Source organism: Rhinatrema bivittatum, chromosome 6 (genome assembly GCF_901001135.1).
Source record: "Rhinatrema bivittatum chromosome 6, aRhiBiv1.1, whole genome shotgun sequence".
Classification (NCBI taxonomy): domain Eukaryota; kingdom Metazoa; phylum Chordata; class Amphibia; order Gymnophiona; family Rhinatrematidae; genus Rhinatrema; species Rhinatrema bivittatum.
In genome coordinates, this window is record NC_042620.1 from 309,723,697 (window position 1) to 309,745,838 (window position 22,142).

General features: G+C 42.1%; 1 protein-coding gene across 2 annotated transcripts in view; it reads right to left on the bottom strand.

Moving 5' to 3' along the window:
• Window positions 1-22,142, bottom strand: part of LOC115094420 (Krueppel-like factor 5) — a 72,496-nt gene that overhangs the window by 12,500 nt on the left and 37,854 nt on the right. For both annotated transcript variants that reach the window (XM_029607456.1, XM_029607455.1), the window contains 2 exons: window positions 20,364-21,252; window positions 19,945-20,004 (listed from right to left, as the gene is read on the bottom strand). In XM_029607456.1, coding sequence (XP_029463316.1) covers window positions 19,945-20,004; window positions 20,364-21,252 — 949 coding nt within the window. The remainder of the gene's footprint in view (window positions 1-19,944; window positions 20,005-20,363; window positions 21,253-22,142) is intronic.

Below are 22,142 nucleotides of genomic sequence, written 5' to 3' on the forward strand. Positions count from 1 at the left end.
ACAAAGGGACAGGAGGAAGTTGTAAGGCCAAATTTTAAAAAAGGGAAGTGAAATGGGAGAGCATTATGTAGAGTAGGATGAATGAATGTAGGACTGATAGTTATCCCTAGCTGCAAAACTATTTATGCCCGAGAAATCATCTAAATTACTCTCTCACCTCAAGGAAACTTTGCAAGTTATGATACTTTTATCAGCCCAACGCAAAAGCTGATCTAGTGCGTGAGCTTTTGAGTCCACAAAGATCCTCCCTTTCTTGTGGTTCTGAAAGCTCATCTATGACAACATCTTTTCGCTCATCGAGCCTATAAAGACTCCAAGTTTGTCCAGGACCCATAAAGTCACTAGAGGTCCTCAGCTCAAGAATGATGCTCTTATTTAAATGCTGGTCACACTCTACCCTCATTATTTACCTCTTTGCTAGACTTTAGTGTCATCTTCTAATATGAATACTAAATTAGTCTGTTACAACCATGACATTTCATCTTTGTCTGCAACACTGATAAACACTTCTTATTAGTGAAGGAGCATGTTTAACTTAATTTAATTTCAAGATTTATAGCCTTTCTAAGGGTTGAGAACCCATTCAAGGCAAATAACATTAGGGATTACATAAAAATATATGATACATTACAGTTGAAATGCCTTCAACTTACAGTCAATGATTATTGTACAAATTGCAATATGGTCAGCAATAAATGCATGGACTGCTTATAGGTAATGATTGATATCAGCAATGTGTATAAAGCAGTTTGATGGGAAATAGTGCTACATAGATGGAATTTATAGGTCTTTGCAAATAATGGTGGGCCAATGGAGTCTAGAAATGATCTTAGCAGAATATTGTAGGGTTTCTGTACTGGAGGATCAATTCTGTAAACTTGTTTTTATTTCTTATGGCTACTGTAGGAGGATTTCAGACTAATTATTGTTCCTGTTAAGCTATGTCAATGAACCATGATAGGTTTTTAGGCCTTTGAGGAAGATCTCATAGTTCACTTTCTGACTCAGTTCTATTGGGATCGAGTTCCAGAGTTGGGAGATGCACCTGTGAATTGTTTCTCTTATTCTCACCAGTATCATTTCTCTGTGTGGTGGATCTTTTAGAAGGGCTTCCTGGCTAGATCTTAGTCTTATTGGTTTGTGCCAGGCTAATCAACGAAGGGAATATTCTAGACTGATACCTCTCAACGCCTTGAAAGCCAGACTCGGGGGCCTGAAAAATGACCCATAATCTCAGTGGTAGTGGTGAGGACCTATCCCATCTACACTGTCCTGTAACTTGTCTGGCCACAGTGTTGGAAGCTTTGCCCTGGCCACTAGTTTTCTCTGAGAACCCAGAAGCAGAGTATTGGTTCATCATATACTCTTTTCATCCCCAGACACAGGTATGTTGGCTGAACTGAGAAAGGGTCAGAGTACTTCAAAATGCTTATCACAATTTGCACAACAAAGTCCCTGATAAAGCAATTGACTTATGTGCTAGCAAACAAAAAGTCAGCCTCTATTTTCTGAGAAACTAAAGGTGAGAGGTTACATGCTCTCTAATTATAAATTGTAAATTGACATTGGGTGTTGTTTTTCTGGTTTTGAGAGTGTTGTTTGCACAAGAATAAATTCAAATACATGATTAATAATAAATGATTAATTGTAATTGATAATAAATGATTAATTACAAATTAATTTTTCCTCTCTTGCTTCTGATCACAGAATTGTATGGATACATGGGGCTAGTATTTGTATTACTGTCAACCTGCTGTACTGGGCTGCAAATAATAAAACATTCCACAATGCAAAACCCAGGATAGACATTTATCAATGAATTGCAGTATCACACTGTCATTGATAATGTATGAGACATTAATGTTACCTCTACTTTTGACAGGCTATGTGTGCAAAAAATGTTCTTTTGAGCAACTTTTTATAAACTGAATTCAAATTTGTGCACTGCGAGCCTAAGTATAATGCTAATAATAGGATTTTGAAAGTGTTATTTAACTAATTGTTTTAATGAAAATAATTCTGCATCAAGTTATTTCAGCGTATCATTTGTTTTAAATAAACAAAAAACATCAAGTAAAATAAATAGTGTTGCATATCATGAAATATATGAGAAAATTTAGTGATTATATACATACTTCTCAGGCAAGTTTGGGATACATAAAGAAGTGTGAAATCTCTAAATGTCACTAGCTTTGCTCACTTATTTGCTTCTCATGCATGAGCTTCTTTTGGCCAATCATCTTTGTCGTGCATAGAGTACTGCAAATTAGATAAAGATGATTTAGAGAGGTATAGACCTCTTCAATTAACTCTTCATCAGGACTGCCTCAAGTTTGCCATGGATTTTCAATCCCTAGCAAGTATTCTCTTTCTTGTAGTCCTGAGTTTTGCATTGGCAAAGCAGGATGACATATTTGAATGCTAATGGAGGTACATTTAGCTGAAACTATAGCTGCTTTTATGATGCATAAATCAGGGTATTAACTTCTTAGCTCTACATTTCTAGCTGCAGCAATGTTAATAAACATGTCTCCACTGTTTTATAAGGCAGTTTCTCAACAAATTTGTAATCATACAGTAATACAATGGGGCAAAAGAAGTCTGCTAAAATGCTCATATCCTTTAGACTGTATACAACTAAACAAACATTGAACTTTGGAAGTTAGCTGAGTAAATCTCTGAGCTTGATCATTTCCCCCAGCTGATCAGCTAAGTTTGTCCTCCCAAATTCACAGCTTGCACAAACTTAACCGGTCAGAAAAGGGTTGACTCCGGAGGTGTTACTGGGGCAGGTTTGAGATTTAACCAGTATGCGCTATTTTTAGTACTATCAAATGTTATCTGATTAAATCTAGGAGAAATCTCACCATTTCGGTGAGGCTGAAAATTCAGCAAAAGATAACCAGGTAATATTACCCACTTATCTTTGCCACTCAGTAGTTCACTGAAATTTGAGCTCAGATTGTCTAGGAAACAGAAGATATGTCCTTAAGAAATAACATGGTTGGGCCAGTCCCATGGCACAAACCACCAGCTACTACTACTTTCTATAGTGCTATTAGATGTATGCAACACTGTGCAAATCCATAAAATAGAAACAGTCCCTACCCTATGGAGCTAGCTGGCTTTAGGTACCCATCCACTGGGGGCAGTAGGGCCTGGCTGGAGCACAGAGGTGGTACATTCAGATCCAGTGAGGAAGAGAGGACAACTACTATGGTGGGCCCTGCTGACTAACAAATGGTGCTGAGAATGAACCTCAGAAGTGGCACTCTTCCTGCATTTGAGCTAGCAAGGAAGCCCCCAAGCTTCCAGGCTATGCCAACTTGGGAAGGAACAACGACAAAGACCAGCAGGGAGGAAGAAAAAAGGCAAAAAGAATTAAATTGGGCATTTGAGCTATTTTGGGGAAACTGATCTTTGTCTGTCAGCTGAATGATAGCTTAGAATAGAGGTTGCCAGCTCCAGTCCAAAAGATCCACAAACAGGATATCCACAATGAATATACATGAAACCGATTTGCATTCGCTGCCTCCATTGTATTCATTATGGATTTCCTGAAAATCAGGTCTATTCATGGCTCTCGAAGACCTGAGTGGGCCATCCCTGACTTAGAGGAACAACTTAAAGGGGAACTGTGTTCCTCCATCAAGCTACCCCCCATATATACCTTTTTTATGTTATAAGCAGCATTCTCTTTTCATAAAACTACACTGAAAAAGGGACAGTTTCACAGGCCAAGCAATATGTTTCTATATTTTAAATAGATGAGCAAATTATATTGCAGTTTCTCTCAGCTTTGTCCATTTCCAATCGGCTGATAAGGACCCACTCAGAATCAGAGATGGCAGCAAATGACTGTGCAATAAAGGGAGAGGAGAAGCTAATTATTAATGGAGAATGAATGAATATATGGGGGAAAACATGTATTATTAACACAGAGAGAAAAGAGAAGAAACAAGTTTGAACTTTGGGACTGGCCCAATAACTCAACAGCAGCACCATGCATTGCCTTGCTGGGTACCCAGGTTTGATTCTCAGGCCTGGGCTCTGATCTGGGCCAGCAAGGGCTGGGAATTCCATGGCGCAATACTCAGAGGGCCTCATAGGAAGGGAAGCCTTGGTCATCCCTCAACAGTGACACATAGTGGCCAGACTTAACTGTTACACACTCTGAAGGAAAGTAGTTACACATTCTAAAGGGAACATGGCTGCGTGACCTCTGGCTGAGGACTGTCATTGCAATGGCTGACCTAAGTGAGGATGATATAAAAATAGTGATACAATGACCTTGGTAGACGCAAATGGTAGATGCAAATAAAGGGTTTTGACACTAGATCCCAGCCCTTGTTCCTTTTGAACTGGAAGTATAAAATAGAAGGAAACTACTGGCATTTTGAGGCAATAAATAGTGCAGTGCTTTAGGAATTATTTTGTTTTTGTATGTCCATGTTGAACAGGTATTTTAGGTCTGCTCACGTGGCAAGTACTGTTTGCATAATACCTCTTCATTTTACTGGCCCCTTCCAGCTTCCATTATCAGTTTGGGTGGTGTCTGAATGTGTTATCCAGACATAAAGGGAATATCCAATAAAGAAAAATGTCTTTGAATAAAAGAAAATCTGAATTGACTTAGTGGGTTGATTCCAGCTCCATTTATTATGTGCTGTACTAACTTAGGGCAGCCAAATCAGTTTGCAAACATTACATTGTGAATCCTGAAGATTACCGAGAGGTCAACAGACGGCTGAACAGCTGCTGCCTTTGGTCTCATGTGCCACCACACTATTTTTTGTGGGAAAGTCATAGATTTAGTAATTAGGTCACAGGGTGAAAGTCAGAACTCTACGATTCCTGGGCTCTAGTCCTGGCTTTGCCACTAACTTATATAACCATGGAGACATCACTCTCTCTCTTTGTGTCTAAATGAACTGTAATTAGATAATAGGTGTGATAGCGTTGCTGATTCCCTCTTTTCCTCACTGAAAGGTGCCACTTAATACAGATGGCAGAACACATCCTGTAACATTGCTATATGTACTTTTCTGATGGCTTTAACTGCACAGTATTCTGAGAACTTAGTCTCTTTAAAACTATCGCAGCACCTTGAATTGCACAACAGCTGTAAAAGAGAATGGGGCAAGGCACAACATAGCTATTTTTATCTTTATTGAACCACAGTTATCTGATTACAGTGTATTTAGACCCAGAGAACTAAAGCAACTTTTCTATGGTTGTATAAAAAGTTAGCAATAGAGCCAAGAAAAGAGTGTATGAACCCTGGAGTCCTCTTGATGTTCACCCCCATGATATAACTACTAAATCTTTTGACGACTCTATAAAGATAGTGGTGGGAACTCATGAAACAAGGGGATGAGAGGAAGGGGGAGAAAGTAAAGGAAGACAAGAAAAGGGTAGGTGAGAGGAGAATGAGAAAATGAGTACAGGTGGATAGGGTTGCCACCTCACCCAGATCAATTCTGAGATGCTGATCCAGTTTTGGTTCTGCCTTGTTGCATCAATGGATTTACAGATCCAGTTCTTTTTTGAAAGGTAGGACTACAAGACCATAGATGCAATACAATACAGAAGGTGGAAAGGGTCAATGAGAGCTGAGAGAGAGAATAAGAAGCTTATTGCTCATGCTCTCCCCTCATCTTCTATCTTGCTTATTTTCTCCTCTTTGTTCAAAAACCTCCAGTAAAAATTAGATTTCAGCCTCAACATTTCTAACGCCATCATGCTTGAGTGTGGTAATTGAGTTCTCAAGTGTGATCTAGTATACAATAAAACAACAAATAGAAACTGAGAAAGGTATTTCTTCTGCAACTCTGTTGACACAGCTAGTCATTCAGACGCTTTGTTACTTGACATGCCCATGCTTGGACAACCCCAGCAAGATTAACAGTGAGCCCGCTTCACAAAGGCGCCAGAGCAAACTGCATCAGCAGTGTGGCAAGTGCATACACATCTTGTCAGAGGTTCATTTGTTTCATTTGAGTGATGGTAAACCCTGGCATGCTAATGTACACAAGTGCGACAATCAAAACCCCATACTCATCAATAATCAACGATTTTCCTAAGCCTATTTATCATTACAATAATAGTAATTATTTGGATTTGTATGGTGCTTTTCATTCAAATACAATCCCAGTGTGTGTTACAGTTATAGTTCTTCAAAAATATGCATATAGCCAGATAATGTGTAGAGGTTGTAGAAAAGTGGTTGGCAACCCCAGTTCATGTGCTATGAAGCTTTCCTAGTTGGCATGCCACTAGCTACAAAAGGCCAGCACTGCAATTAATTTTCAGAACTTGCCAGCCAGCACTGAAGATCTTACAAGGCAAGGACACTTGACCTGCAAGTTTTAAAAATGCTTGCAGTGCCATCATTTTGCAATGAACAGTACTACTACTGGGCAATGGGACAGCAAGATCGGTAGTCAAGATTGTAGGGTAATAACCTCCCTCCCTCCACAACCACGATCAGAGTGAATCCCTCACTGTGGCAGTAAGTCAGAGGTGGGTCCACTTCCCATCATCAGGATTTTAACAAAATCCTGATGATTTTGGTCATCCACTCCTTCCTTCTCACCTCTCGGTTAACATTTATGGTAATACTACAATTACTGTTTTTTATACTGGGCCAAAAAGAAAGTTGCCACCCTCTGGCCTACAAGAACATGACACATCAGCTTCCATAAAGGATGAAGGATAAAGCACAACAGTGTTATTTTTTATTTTCAGCCAGTTACAGTTGGGTATGACCACAATGAATCAGAAACCTTTTCACCTTTGATTTTACTATGTTATTTTGCTATCGGCAGTGCAATTACACAGAGATGGAGATGAAATAAAAGATGAAGAGAGTAAGTTAAAAGTTATTGTAGGTAACTTCATGGATTGCATCTCTAGCAGTAGCAAAGTAATATAGCAGATGATGGCAGAAAAGGGCTATCCAGTCTGTCCAGTTAGTCCTGTCTACAATGCTAAGGATATATTCCAGCTACCAGTTATAGAGCATGACTGCTTAAAGGATATCACTCCTAATCAAAGACAGTTTTTGTCATCTCCTTCCATTGTACTCCACCATTATGGATAGCTGAATATGCAAAATTAACTTTTTAGTTCACATCCAGCATCCCTCCTATTCTATATTCAACCACAAGGTCCAACAAAAATCCAGTCTCTAACACCAGAACAGCTGTTACCCAAATATCCAACCCACTCCAGGACATTCCACTCATCCACCGATCTTACTATGAAAAAATATTTCTTGACATTGCTTCTGAGTCTACCTAATTGAAGTCTCATATTATAACCCCTTGTTCTAGAATGTCCTTTCCAATCAAAAATATGTATCAATAATTCTTTCAAGTATTTAAATATCTCTATCATTTCTCCCGTTTCTTACCTCTCCTTTTGAGTATGCATATTTAGACCCCAGAGTGTCATTTCATAGGACTTCTGTTGCAAATCCCACACCATTTTGGTAACCCTTCTCTAGACTACTTCCATTCTCTCTACATCATTCAATAAGTACAACCTCCAGAACTAAACACATTACTCCAAGTGAGGTCTCACCAATGATCTGTACAAAAGCATGATCACTTCTTTTTTTCTACTGGTTATGTGTTTTCCCATGCACACTAGTGTCACTTTGACTCTGGCTACCACCTTGTTCCACTGTTTCCCTATTTGAAATAATAGGATATCATTGCCCCTAAGATCTCTTTTCTGTTCTGTGGCAACAGTAATTCAGGAGATGAGTCAGGGGATGAGGGGAGGGTGAGAGGAAGGGGTGAGAGGAGCAGGGAGGGTGAGAAGGGAGATGAGGGAATGAGAGAGGGGAGCGGGGAGGGTGGGGTGTAAGCAAGCCTGGATTTGTCAATAGGCAGACTAGACCTGTGTCTAGGGCAGCAGAAATCTGGGGGAGGCAATAAGCTAGCTGAAGATTTGCTGCCTTCCAAAAATAATGTAAATTATACTAATAAATATTATGTAAAAGTATTCTAGTTTCCTAACGTAATATAAAAGATGGAAATGTTTGCCAACTTGCTTCAGAATTTTTTAATTTTTGCTACAGGACCTACCTCTCAGCTGTCACATCTTAAAAAATGGCATGGGCCATCCATTGCTCCTACCATGTGACAGAGGCTGGCACCGGTAGCCCCTGTCACATGGTAAAGGCAAAGGGCCACTGGCGCCATTTTTGATTACTGGTAGCTGATGGCCTGAGAGGGGGAGATCTTTCCCGGGACCCCCGCTGAACCACCAGAGACTTTCGGCAAGTCTTGGGGGGAGGTCGGGAGGGTTGTAGTTAATTAAATTTGAAGGGTTGGGGTGGGTTTGGGGTTGCTTTTTTTTTAATGTACCCTTTCTCCCCTCCCAAAAAAACAATAGGAAAAACCACACAAAATTTCTTGGGTTTTCCTTTTGTTTTGTCAGCCCCCCCGAATTGCAACGGAATAGGAAATATCATCTTTATTCCCTATTTCATTGCAAACAAATGCACATGCCTACTATTTAAGCATATCTATAAATGATCTGGAGAAAGAATCGATGAGTGAGGTGACCAAATTTTCTATACCCCCAGGATCCCTGTCCCCTCCCTTTCCTAGTATTTGTCTGAGGAAAATACCTTGAAAGGAGTCCAGGACCTCTTTAATTCCACAGACAGAATACTCCAATTCACATTCACATCTCTTTCCAGATCTGCCTGCTTCATAGACCAGTATATCATACTGGTGTAGATGGAAATATTATCTCTCCTTTCTATCTTTCCCTATGCCTCTGCATTTCAGATGCTTTGATATTCGCTTTTGTATAAAGAGATACTCTGCTCCCATTTCTGTGATTCTTATCCTTTCTGAACAGATTAGATTCTGTTGAGGATGGGCATATGGTCTTTTTCTGCCATAACATTTCTATGTTTCTATAGTCATATCCTGTTTATGGGAATCACTGAAAAATGTATCCATGAGAGCCACAATATCTACCATCCACCATTAGAGCTTGCAGAACTGGAATTTTATTGCCTACGCTATGAACATTTATTTATTTAATACAATAATAAAATGCCCATCCAATCAGGCTTTGGCTCATATTCTTCAATTACTTTTCCTTCCCTTGTCCATAGCCCCATACCTGCTTCCACTTGTTGACCCTGTTTTTCAAGGGTGGGCTTGCCGAAGCTGTAAATAATGGTACAGGAGCTAGGATAGACAGCAGAAAATCAAATGCCAGGGTATCTTTGACCAGAGACAAATAAAAGGAGAAAAGAAACTTAGGAAAGCATCACCAAAGTTCATATCCCTCTGTTACTAAATGTTACATCCACTAAGCAAAGTACATTACATGCAGGCACGCACGCACACACGCACGCACACACACACACACACACACACACCTATTAAATTAAGTTGATGATCTTTACTTGTTTAGATCCACCCACTGCTTCAAATATTCGCTCATAGATGCCACTCAATCTCTAGCATCAATGCATTAATGTTTAACAGAATTCTGGCTAACTACATACACTACAGATGATCTGAAAATTTCATCTAGCTCAATAGATTTCACTTCAGGTAATCATGTGAATAAATTACTCTCAAAGACTGTCCCACTTAACTGTTTCCAAAAATTAGTCTCTTAGCAAACTCCCCGAGCAGCTATGTGTTGCTTACTGCAGCAGGCACCATTTCATTTTTAGTAACTGTCTATCCATCAAGTGGCATGCCACACTGGTACAAACCACCGCAAAGTGAAGAGAAACCAGCTTTACCCTGTAAGCCTAGCCATTGTTTCTCCAAGGTCATGAGGTGCCTCCTGGGTCAGTCCCACCAAGGCTCTCTGGTTTAGAACAATGGCACGTCAATGAGTAGAAAAATGTTCTCCATTGTCCTGATTGCTGGCTCCTTTTCCCGGGACACCACGGCAGGGCAGCCTCAAACAATCACTGGAGCTGGCAAATCCACTCTCCAAAGAGATGGGTCAGTAGAGCCTCCAGTTATATATTTAATCTTACAATGGTGCCATGCGATGAAGGCGGGGAGGGAGGGAGGGTGAGGCTCTCCCTGAGGCTAACACTGCCTAACACGTGAGCTTGATAGCAACAGCAAACGCATTGAGCCATTTCAGACAGTTTAGATCATGTTCCCAGGTCACTTCCTTTCCCTGACCTTTGTGTACTGTAGTGTAGTTCATATACAGGCACTTACTGGATTACAAAAAGACAAAATACCTGTAATGTTTGTGCTTTGCTCACTCTGAGATCTGGGCTGCTTCCTTTTTCTCTGCTGGTCCGGGCCTGACTGTTAAAACATGACACCCTGGCTCTGGGCTGCAGAGGGAGGGAGGACGTTTTCTCTCCTCCTCATGCTGCTGGTCTGGATCAGAGCAGGGGGAGTGAGACCGAAGAAGGATCAGTAGTGTGAGAGAGGGGCTGGAGGGCCAGCTGTTGAAGGAATGAATGAGTGCCTGGGAGTCTCAGCTGGAGGGGGGGGGGGAGGGGATTAGCTCAAAAGGTATAAAGGGCTTGGCTGGGGAATCTGATGGGGGAGGGTGAAAGAGGGAAGAGGTGCAAGAGGGTCAAATTGGGTGGGGGAGTGAGAGGGGAGATCTGCTCTGTGTGTGTAAGAGAGAGAGAGAGACAAAACAAAGGGAATCAACATGTGGGGTGAGGTGACAGAGTGGTCCAAAGGGATGGCATGGGAACTGAAGGGAGACAGAGTGACCCATGGATGAGAAAGGAAGAGAGGGTAGGGCTACGAGGGGCAGCATGGTGGAAGCCAGAGGAAGGATACCATCTTTTCCCCCATCTGAATACATCTCTCACACACACACACACACACACACACACACAAAAATCTCAATGCAATATTTGCTGCTATAGACTGTGGAGATTATCAGTGCAGTTTAAAGGGACTGTAATAGGGCTGTGATTTCATTAGTAAATGCAAAAGGTCCTTAAAGCTATGCCTCCCTCCACAAGGAGCCCTGGACCTGAGAAGTAAACAGCTCTCTGTGGATAACTGATTGCGGATAGGGTCTATATTATTTCTATGTGCCTTTGGGATTTTATCCTACCCAGGGGTTGCACTAACATACCTGAGCACTCACATAAGTGCTCAGTGTATGCCAGCTAGAGGAGTGGTGAACTATATGTAGTTCCAGAGAGAAATAGGGTCTTAATTTCTGGAGGAAGGAGTAAAGGAGAGAGGAGGAGATTGTCTGGACCCATCCTTAGATTCACTAGTATCTCAAGGAGATAAAGAGAGAAGAGAAGTAAATCAGGTACCCATCTAGTAACACTTGAGGAGTAAGGAGAAGAAGGAAGAAGGCTACAAGAGAGGTATGAGAATTGGGCCTATGCTTTAAATAACTTCTAAATTGGAGAAAGAGACCATGCTTTTAACCATATGGGAGGAAAGTTCTCCACTTGCCCTAAACCATAAGGAAGGGAAGAATTGATAAATACAATTGTAATTGGCTTCATTACCCAAATTAATTTAATGGAAGCTAAATTCACAAATTTATTAAGAACTGAAAATGTAACAGTGACATGGATAATTAGAACTGTAAAGAGCAATGAACGTCAATGTCATCATTCATCAGTAAAAAGTTATGTTGGAGACCATCCATTGTTTCCATTGTGATCATTGCTGCTGTTTACATTTGATTGATCATCAGTATGCTACTAAATGCAATGCTCAAGGCCTATAAGATCAGTCTTCCCCCTGTTCAGAGAATCATGGACACTCAGATGAATTAATAGCATGGGAAGAGTTAGATCTTATGAGACTGTGTTTGACATGTGGTTCCTGGGGTTTTTATCCTGGTCTGTTAGCCCAGGGGTTACAAATATATATATTACAATTAATGGAAGGGTACCTGGAAGGGTTATCAAGGCAAAATGTACCCTTTTAAAAGTAGCCTACTGGTCAGCACAGTGGGCTGAGAACCAGGAAAGCTAGGGTTCAAATCCCATTTCTGCTACGGGTAATCATTGTGATCTTGGACAAGTCACATCACCCTCCATTGCCTCAGGTACAACATTAAAGGGCAGATTTTTAAAGCCCTGCATGAAAATCCCGGCCTTTACGTGCATGGCTAAGCCTTACATGCGCCAGGCAAATCTTACAAGAGGCCTGGCCACACGCATAAAGACCGGGTCACACTCAAGTACTGGGCTTCTTGGAAGGGGGGGCTGGAAGGCGTGTTTTGGGCGGGGCAGGGGACAGAGTTGTGACCGTCGCTGCCCGACGTCTCCACTCTGCCCTCCTTACCTCCTTGGCGACTGCCTCTTGCTCAAGTGAAAGGTTGGCTGCCGCGGCGTCTTTCTGCAGTCTTCCTCCGGCGTCCCCAGAGTGGCTCGATGCTGCAATCTGCTATGATTCACAAGGGCCTAAGGGCGCCGACTGATGTACCAGCAGTGGCGTGAACCTCAGGGGCGTCCCCCTGAGATGATGTCATCCATTCCGGATATATAAGGTCTCTAAAAACGTTAACTTATCGAGTTAGCAAGGGTTACTCTACCTAAGCTACTCTGCCTCCTCGGACTTACCAGGCGTACCTGCTCCTCGGGGGCCTCGCTCTCTCTTTGTTTTTCAGGTCACAGTCTGGAACCGGTACTCATTCCTCTAGGGGCCCATGTTCCCAGACTGGTTGCTGAATACCTCTTCTACCTGGAAGTCATCGCTGTCTACTATACCAGTGAGTCACCATCTCTCTCTCAGAGCTTTCCCTGGAACCAGGTACTCGCTCCTCGAGGGCCTAACTCATTCCAACACCTGGACTATTTCTATGAGACTAGTGTGTGAGTGTTACTATCAAAGTTCGGTACTGGAACTCTGCATACCCTGCCTACTCACTATATTTAGTTTCTCTATAGCCCAGCCATCCTGGGATCACTGCTCCAGTATCTGAGGGACTACAGCCCAGCCGGGCGCTTCCAGCTCACTACTGCCACCTCTGGTGGTTCATTATACTGTTTAATAGAAGAACTAGTGTGTGTGTCTGTCTCCAACCTCTGAACCTGACCGGTGGTCCCTCTCGGGATCTTCCCCCAGGGGCATGGTCATCTGCCACCGGCCCAAGGATCCACCCACAAAGAATAACAGATTGCTAACTCCATGGATCCGGCACAACTTAATGCCTTGCAGGCCATACCAGGCCTGGCCCAGCGCATTATGGAGCAGCAAGACACCTTGGAGAAACTTACTTCAGTGTTTAATCAGCTACACACTCAGAAGGTTCAAGGCACAGCTTCCAACCAAGAAGATCAGTTACAGGAGATAACTTTAAAGACTGCTGTACCACTGGCGGCTCCTATCCGCTTCTGTGAGGAAATTCAGAAGGCCCGGGGCTTCTTAAACCAGTGCTGTATGCATTTTGCCTTACAGCCATCTTTATTTCCTACGGGTCTCTCCAAGACTACCTACATCCTTTCCTATCTGGATGGTAGAGCCTTATCTTGGGCATCCACTTTGTGGGAAAATAAGGACCCCATTTTGCAGGACATAGAAGGATTTATAGACTTTTTAAAATCCATGTTCAATGACCCTGCTCAAACTGCTGTAGCCGGTTCTGCTTTGGCAGAATTGAAGCAAGGCGGCAGATCATTGCCTGAATTTGCCATCGAGTTCAAAACTCTTGCGGAAGAACTTCGCTGGGACCCCAAATGTCTCAAGACACTCTTTTGCAGAGGCCTGGATACCTCTTTAAAGGACGAGCTGGCTGCTCGTGAAACACCTGACTCGCTGGACGAATTAGTAGCCATGGCCACTTGGATTGATCACCGGCTCCGGGACAAGGTGAAGGAACTCCGGCCCAAGGTGTTACCTGGGTTGAAACAGGCTAGTGCTATATCCGCACCACGGATGGTTCCAGTAATTCCTGCTGTTGATAAAGATGAACTGATGCAACTTGGTCATGGACATTTTACTTCCTAAGAGAGAAGACTTCGGAAGAAGTGAGGCCTATGCATGTACTGTGGTCAGCCTGGCCATGATGTCTCTACATGTCCCATTCGTCCGGAAATCGGACAGGGCCTAAGTCCTACAGAAGGACTGTTCTTAGGCCCTACTGCGACTTATCCCCTGCTTTCTCTTCCAGTCTCCTTGACCTATGGACCAATCATGGTTCAGACCCCTGCCCTGGTGGACTCAGGGGCAGGAGGTAACTTCATTCTCCAATGACTAGTGGAAGACGAGCAGTCCTCTCATCAAGTTGAATGATCAACTATTGTGTCTTTTGAAGTGGGCTATGGATGTTCCCCAACATCACCACTTCCACTGAAGTTCAGTGATGTCCCAGCAGCGTATTCCACCGCTGCTGATATCTATACGCTTTTCAGCGAATTTTCTTCCACATTCAAGATCCACTTGTCATCAATGCAGAAGACAACTTAGAGGTTCTGGATGTTTGTAAAGAGACAATACTTTTGATTACCTTCTGAAGTGGAAGGTTTCGGCCCCAAAGAAGATTCTTGGGAGCCTCAGGCCTATATCCTGGACAAGGAGACGCTTCATCAGTTCCATCTTGCATTCTTGGTAAGGATCCTAGAGCGACTGACTGGGTTAGAAACTGGCTGAGTGGGAGGCAACAAAAGGTGGTGGTAAATGGAGTTTTCTCCAAGGAGGGGGCTGTTACTAGCAGTGTGCCTCAGAGATCGATCCTTGGACCGGTTCTTTAAATATTTTTGTGAGAGACAAATGGAAGAATTGTCAGGAAAGGTTTGTCTTTTTGCTGATGATACCAAAATCTGTAACAGGGTGGACAGCCAGGAAGTAGTAGAAAACATGAGGAGGGATCTAGCAAAGCTTGAGGAATGGTCTAAGGTCTGGCAGTTAAGATTTGATGATAAAAAATGCAGAATAATGCATTTAGAATGCAAAAACACAAGGGAAAGGTGCAGTATTAGAGGTGAAATTCTTCTAAGCACAAAGGAACAGCGGGATCTGGGATAATTGCATCTGATGATCTTAAGGTGGACAACAGGTGGATAAAGCAATGGTAAAAGCCGGAAAGATGCTTAGCTGCATAAGGAAAGCAATTGTCAGCAGAAAAAGGGAGGTGATATTGCCCCTGTAAAGGTTCCTGATGAGACCTTACTTTGGATTCTGTGTACAATTCTGGAGACCGAACCCTCAAAAGGGTATAAACAGGATGGAGTTGGTCCAGAAGGCGGCTACTAAAATGGTGAGTGGACTTCATTCTAAAGCATATGGGGATACTTAAAGATCTAAACATGTATACCCTAAAGGAAAGGCGAGTTAGGGCAGATATGATAGAGACATTCAAATATCTGAAAGGTTTCCATCCACAGGAGGGGAGCATTTTTCAATGGAAAGGAGGCTCTAGAATGAAGGGTCATGAGAGGAGGTTAAAAGGAGGAAATGTTTCTTACAGAGAGGTTGGTGGATGTGTGGAACAGCCTTCCAGTGGAAATGGTGGAGACAAAAACAGTATCTGAATTCAAGAAAGCATGGAATAAATACTGGGGATCTCTAAGGAAGTGATGAGAATTATAATGCTAAATTAATTAGATGGATGGGCAGACTAAATGGGCCATACGTGTCTTTTTCTGCCATCATGTTTCTACAATAGAATATTTTTTTTCTCTCTTTCTATTACATAATGGTACCAATGGTGAAACATTTTCTCTAACTTATGACTAAATAAAGCTACATTGGAAAACACTTGTTCTATGGCATGTATTTAACTTAGTTCTATTGCACAAGACATTCTCCTTTGAAGTTACTGATGTTGACCAATCTGATTGGCTGCACCTCTTCGTGCTATACAGAAAAAAAGCACCACCTATGCAGAATAGAATGTTCTGAACAACATACACCTGTGTTTGTAAGTGTATCCTATTTCCAGCTTATGCTTTGTACCTTTTACAGTGGATAAAGAAAACTCCGGTGACACTGGCCCATATTTAAACAGGTTGATAAGCTGAGATAAGATCAAAATCAATTGTTAAAAAGCATTCCTGTACTTCTACAGCTTGCTATGCTTTTTGTTCATAAAAGAAAGAAACAAATTCCAGCAACACAATAATTGCAGCACATATAGATCAATGCTGACATAAAACCGCTCTACAAGAGAGTCAGTGGGAACCAGATAAGTATGACTACCCAAGATGTCAGAGAATCAAAAAAAAATCCCTCATTTTATACACAGCTAGCATAAATATAGTTTAATTTATGTATCCATTTCAGACAAAATTATATTGAAAAAATAATAACTTGGAGACCAAAATATTAAACTGAGCTACAACCGACTATTAATATGCACTAACAACCAGTTTGACACAAGTATTATCTCCCGCAAAACACCACATTTAAACAGCTGATGTACTAATGGGAGTTAAGTCCAGGAGGTGGGCAGGTACCAGAAATAAAACCTTTTCTTGTGCTGCACCTCGTTATTGGAATCTGCTTCCAAGGAATATTCACTTGGCTCCGAACCGTATTGGTTTTGGGAAATATTTGAAAACTGGCTTTTTGCTGTAGCCTATGCTCATGGGTGCATTTTTGTGGTCTTGCTGCTGGTTATCTATACTCAGTAGCATTCCATATGGATCTCCGGTGCTTTACATTTTTCTTTTGCTAATTGTGTGTAACCACCTTTCAGGGCACATAAAATGAATGAGTGTCTGATGCTGATTTTGGAGCCTCACACCAGCCTTTGTGGATTCAAAGTACAAAAAAAAAAAAAAACCAAAACGGTAAATTAGATAGTGTACTGGACCTGATAGAGATACAAAAGATATAGCCTTCAATCTGAGAAGGGAAAGAACCACAAATGTCTTCTTTCCCTGCTGTGACCCCCTCTGACTGCACCCCTGCTTCTCCATGGATTGACAGATGCCTCTCATGAACCCACACCTTGGGTTTAAGAAGGATCTCCCTCAAAGGTATCGTCAACCAAAAAACGTTTATTTTCCAGTCTGAGGTTTCGAGCAGTCAGAGAGAAACAACATTTTAAAATTTCATTGATTAGATCAGAGGTCATAGGATCTTTCAGACTTGACGTAGTAGCAACAACAACAAAACACTCTTCCTCTAAAAAGAATTATTCTCAGGTATCACAACCTTTTCTTCCTTCCTCTATTCTAGCGTAGTACAACAGAGGAATTATTCCTTCTTCTTCATGGAATGATAATATCTTAGTACGCACAGTCCTTATACATCTTTCCACCTGGTCCAGGAATGGATTCCTCCCTGGAGCTCAATAGCACTTCCCAGGAGCCTAATATTGATGCCCTTAAGCCATGGCCTTGCTGGACACTGGCTAGTTGGTCAAAGGGAAGGAGAGAGAGATTCTCCATCCTGATTTCACCTCAGCTTCTTCCTCAACTCAAAGGAAGTGAGTCACATTCCTGCTCTAAGCACCATCTTATATTAAAGTAAGGAAGCCACCTGTAGAGGTTCTCTTTCATAACACTGTCTTAAAGGGATATACTATCCCCTTAGGAATATTCTGCCCTAAGGCACATCATCAATAAGCCCCTACAGTAGAGGGTAAGTGACATCCTTTACATTTCTCCAAGGACAAATGCCATTGACCAGGACCTGATTGGGGCCCACCTGTCACATGATTTTTACTTTCTGGTATGGGGATCTGGGTCATTCGGCTCCTAATTATAGCAGGTGTCTGCCTTTCCATTTATTAGGTTATTTACCCTAATATGTTTTTAGCTCTTTTTGTACTTTTGTATGGTCAATGTATATTTTTATTTATTTATTTATTTAAAGTCTTTTATATACCGAAGAATAGCAGTCTGCCTTCTCTCCGGTTTACAGTATCACAACTATAGTTTGATTTCTATTACATTTTACTTTATCTGTATTAAATCTGTGTTTATTGAACTCTGCTCTGAGCTCTAGAAGCATGGATTATAAATATATCATGAATGAATGGATGGATCTGGTATTTTGCAGGAGATAATGCTGATGCATTACCATCTACTGGGGTTGCAATGTTACCTCCTACTCCCTGACATAGAACTGGGTGAGGAGTCAGGCAATCCTTCCGGATTGCCTGACTCCTCACCCAGTATCTCTCTAGTTGTTGAAATAAGGCCCTCCTCCTCACAGTGCAAAGGTATAGGCAGGGGATCCCTGCATGGGGGAGGGATGGAGGAATTGGGTCAGAAGGAGCCATCTGATGTCTCCTAGAAGGAGCCATCTGATGTCTCTGCCCCCTTCCCCCTTGTCTGGGGGAAGGGGGCAGAGACATCACAAAATATTGCAGTAATCTCCAGGAATTAACCCAACTGTACCTTGGGCAGGAGTGTTTAATTTTTTGTTATCTGTGGGTGAACTCAAATCATTTTGCTTAGCACAATTTGTGATAACCCTATTTAGATATTAATGAGCTTTGCATGCATTTGCATGTGATGCAGTTCATTTTATTATTTTTTTTTACCACAAAATGTTCAAATTAGCATGAATGCAGATTATTGTAAAAGTGTGTTAAGGCTAATTCAGTCATCACCTTTTAAAACACATATTAACAGGACAGAACCCGAGGTTTATAATTTGTCTAACTAGCCACAAACTCATGAAGGCTTTAGTTTTGAAGATTCCAGATATATTACCAATACCATACAGTTCACAATGAAGTGTTTTACCATGGTCAATACCATATAAAAACCTGAAATGTTGCTATCATGCACATTATTGGCATAATAGTATTCTCCATTACTGCAATATTCAAGGATAAAAAGTACTCTGATCTGTCACCATTTAGGTGATAGAAGATACCTTGGAGAGGAACACAAAAGGTATCTCCATTTACATTAATTTAATTCCATTTAATTTTAATTTTTATATCATTTCATATTTTGTATTTTGCCTTTTTAACCCCCAAACCAGTGAAGGTGGATCACAACATAGTACATATAGGGGCAGATTTTTAAAAAATACGCGAGCGCGTACTTTTGTTCGCGCACCAGGCGCGAACAAAAGTACGCTGGATTTTATAAGATACGCGTGGCTACGCGCGTATCTTATAAAATCCAGGGTCGGCGTGCGCAAGGGGGTGTACATTTGTGCAACCTGCGCACGCCGAGCCCAGCACGAGCTGCATGTTCCCTCCGAGGCCGCTCCGATTTTGGAGCGGCCTCGGAGGGAACTTTTCTTCGCCCTCCCCACACCTTCCCCTCCCTTCCCCTACCTAACCCACCCCCCCGGCCCTATCTAAACCCCCCCCCTTACCTTTGTCGGCAAAGTTACGCCTGCTGAAAGCAGGCGTAACTTTGCGCGCGTCGCCGGCAGCCCTGCTCCGTCCTCCGGGGGCTGGTCCGGAGGCCTCGACCATGCCCCCGGGCCCGCCCCCGAAACGCTGAAGCACGCCCCTGAAACGCCGCGTCGTTTCGGGAACGCCCCCGGACACGCCCCCTCCCTCTCCTTTTCGAAAGCCCCGGGACTTACACGCGTCCCGGGGCTTTACGCGCGCCGGCGGCCTATGCAAAATAGGCGCGCCGGCGCATGAGGGCCCTGCGTTCGTAAATCCGGAAGGATTTACGCGCGCGGGCCTTTTAAAATCCGCCCCATATAATATAGATCTTAAATAGCACAACAAATACAAATATTTATCCTATCAAAATTAAAATAAACACTAACTCAGAGTTATTCATCCCATTACTGATCAAAACCTCAATTTATTCACAGACATCCTACCTGAACCCTTTCAGACCTTAGTTAGCAATCCCAGCAAATTCCCCACCTACCTATGAACCCCACCCTTGCAACAGAAAACACAAAATGCCATATTACTCCATAGGTGATCTCCTTATGGTATATTGTAATGCATGTTAATACAATAACATCATGTATGTGCTTGCAGACCCCAGGGCATCCTGGCTGACAGAAAGATTCCCCGGTTCTTTTAACTCAATGGTAAATCACTAAATGCAAGGGCGGCACTGACCTGTGTGGGTTCTCTGATGTGCCTTCAAGTGGGAACTCTTGGTGTAAACCTTTGTGCATCCTACAAGAAAACGACAAAGGAGAGACCGTCGCCATGTGTTGGTATAGATTGGTTGCCCCCCCCCCCCCCCCCATTTGTGAGGAACAGAAACACAGAAATGATGGCAGAAAAGGACCAATGGTCCATCCGGTCTGCCCAGCAAGCTTCCCATATAAGAAGCTAAAGAAAAAGTGGGTCTCTGCCACAAATTTTAAATCCCTCTGGTTCCAAATCAAGAACTCCATGCTGAACTCTATAGCTGAGCTACTTTAGTGAAGAGAACCCTATCTGCATCCATTTAGTTATATTTCTCTCTCCCCTTTTTACATCACAAAATTCCACCAGTTAGAATGCTGTTCTTCCCTGTTGTTGCTCAGTACCTGGGTAATCACAGTGGTGAATTCTCCTTTTTTCCAGTTCTGGGTTGTTCCTTCTGTTGAATTTTGCTCCTTGCATGATAATTTGCCCTTGAGGTAGGGTTCCCAGGGCATTGGGAAGACTGTGAATCTGATGCGATGGCATCAGCTTCAGTCCAAAAGTAGCTTCATATGGTGGTGGAGGTGAGATAGTGTTGATCAATTCAGGCTGATTCTCTGGGCTGCCAGGTTGTGAATTTGGAGGTGAAGGGGGCAAGGAAACCCCTGGGACAGGGTAAAATTGCCCAGAAATGTTGAAGTTGCCTTGTCCTTGGGCAATATTCTGGAACTGCTTCACTTGATCAGGCCTGGAATGCCGGAGGAGGGAATTGGAGTCAGTGCTTCCTGCCGTCATGGTCGTTCCGCTGAGTGTGTTAATGACTGTAGTGCTGCCAGTGGATTGTGCCATGCTGATGGCATCATTACTTACTGGTAACTGATAAAGCTGAGACTGCTGTGGGCCAGGAGCAGACAGTGGGATCTCACTGGGCATCTCCTGCTTAATAAAGATATTGTTGACTGCCACCGACTGAGGCATGCTGAACACACTTGTGAAATCTGGCAAGGTTTGTGTCAGGGAGGATGAACACGACTGAGAAAAGCTGGTGCCAGGTTCCGTTTTGATCTGTGGGTAGAGTGTGATGGGCTTGGCTGGCCGGTAGAGTCCTGTGCGTAGGTGTGTGGTATCTGGTAGTATCACGTTGATATTTACACTGTATGGTGCAGAAGGTGGCTTCTCTGCCTCAAAAAATTCATCCACCACTGAGGCACTCTCTCTCCGGTATTTTTTGTCTGTCATCATCTGCACTGGGGGTATTTGGTGAAGAAGATATTTATCCATTTCAGATCGTGCCTAGGAATGAACAAAAACACAGTAAGTAGATCAAGACCAATATGACTTATCTTCCATCTGTTTACACTTGCATCATGGAGTCAACTGTCAACCATTCATTTTTTAGAAATAATAATATTTTCAAAATCCTGAAATCTATGTGATGTTCTCACATCTCCTAAAAACTTATATACCTTCAAAATGCTTGAAAATTTCCAGAAGTCTGAAAATGTTAGTTGCACATGTACATAACAGTTTCTAGACTGATTTTGATGCATTCTGGTAGATTTTATTTACACGTCACCCCACATATAAGATCAAGTACTAGAATATACTTTCCATAATCTGTAACTTTACTTTACTATTATTACTATTATGTAATTTTTTCCCTTTTTTTCTTCGATGTTTTATTTTAATCATGCTGGGTGTTACTTTGGCAACTCAAGTAAAATTGTCATGCCAATATAATTATCTGAATCTGAATGACCTTATATGACCGAGAGCAGAACAGAACTACATTTAAGGTGAATGTTGACCAACCTATCAGCTGTAACTATAAGAGCAATTGTTGCAGGAACATATCCTCCCCTCAGTTCTATAAAGTGAATGCTGTGTGAGCAGCACTCCCAGCTCAAGAAATAAATGTCTGAGCAAGGAATTTGGCTTAAGAAGACTCTTAGTTCAGTACTTTAGTGCAAGAAACTGAAGAATGTGAAGCCAAAATAACAAATCATAGTAATTAGTAAATGTGATAAAAAAAAAAAAAAGATGAGATCACTGGACCATTTCTGTGGTAATACCACTAGTATGTCATGATATGCTCTGGGAATACTTTGCTATTTTTTAATGGCATGACGTGAATTTGGCACACTATAATCTGGTATTACTGCTCATATTTATATGATTATGTT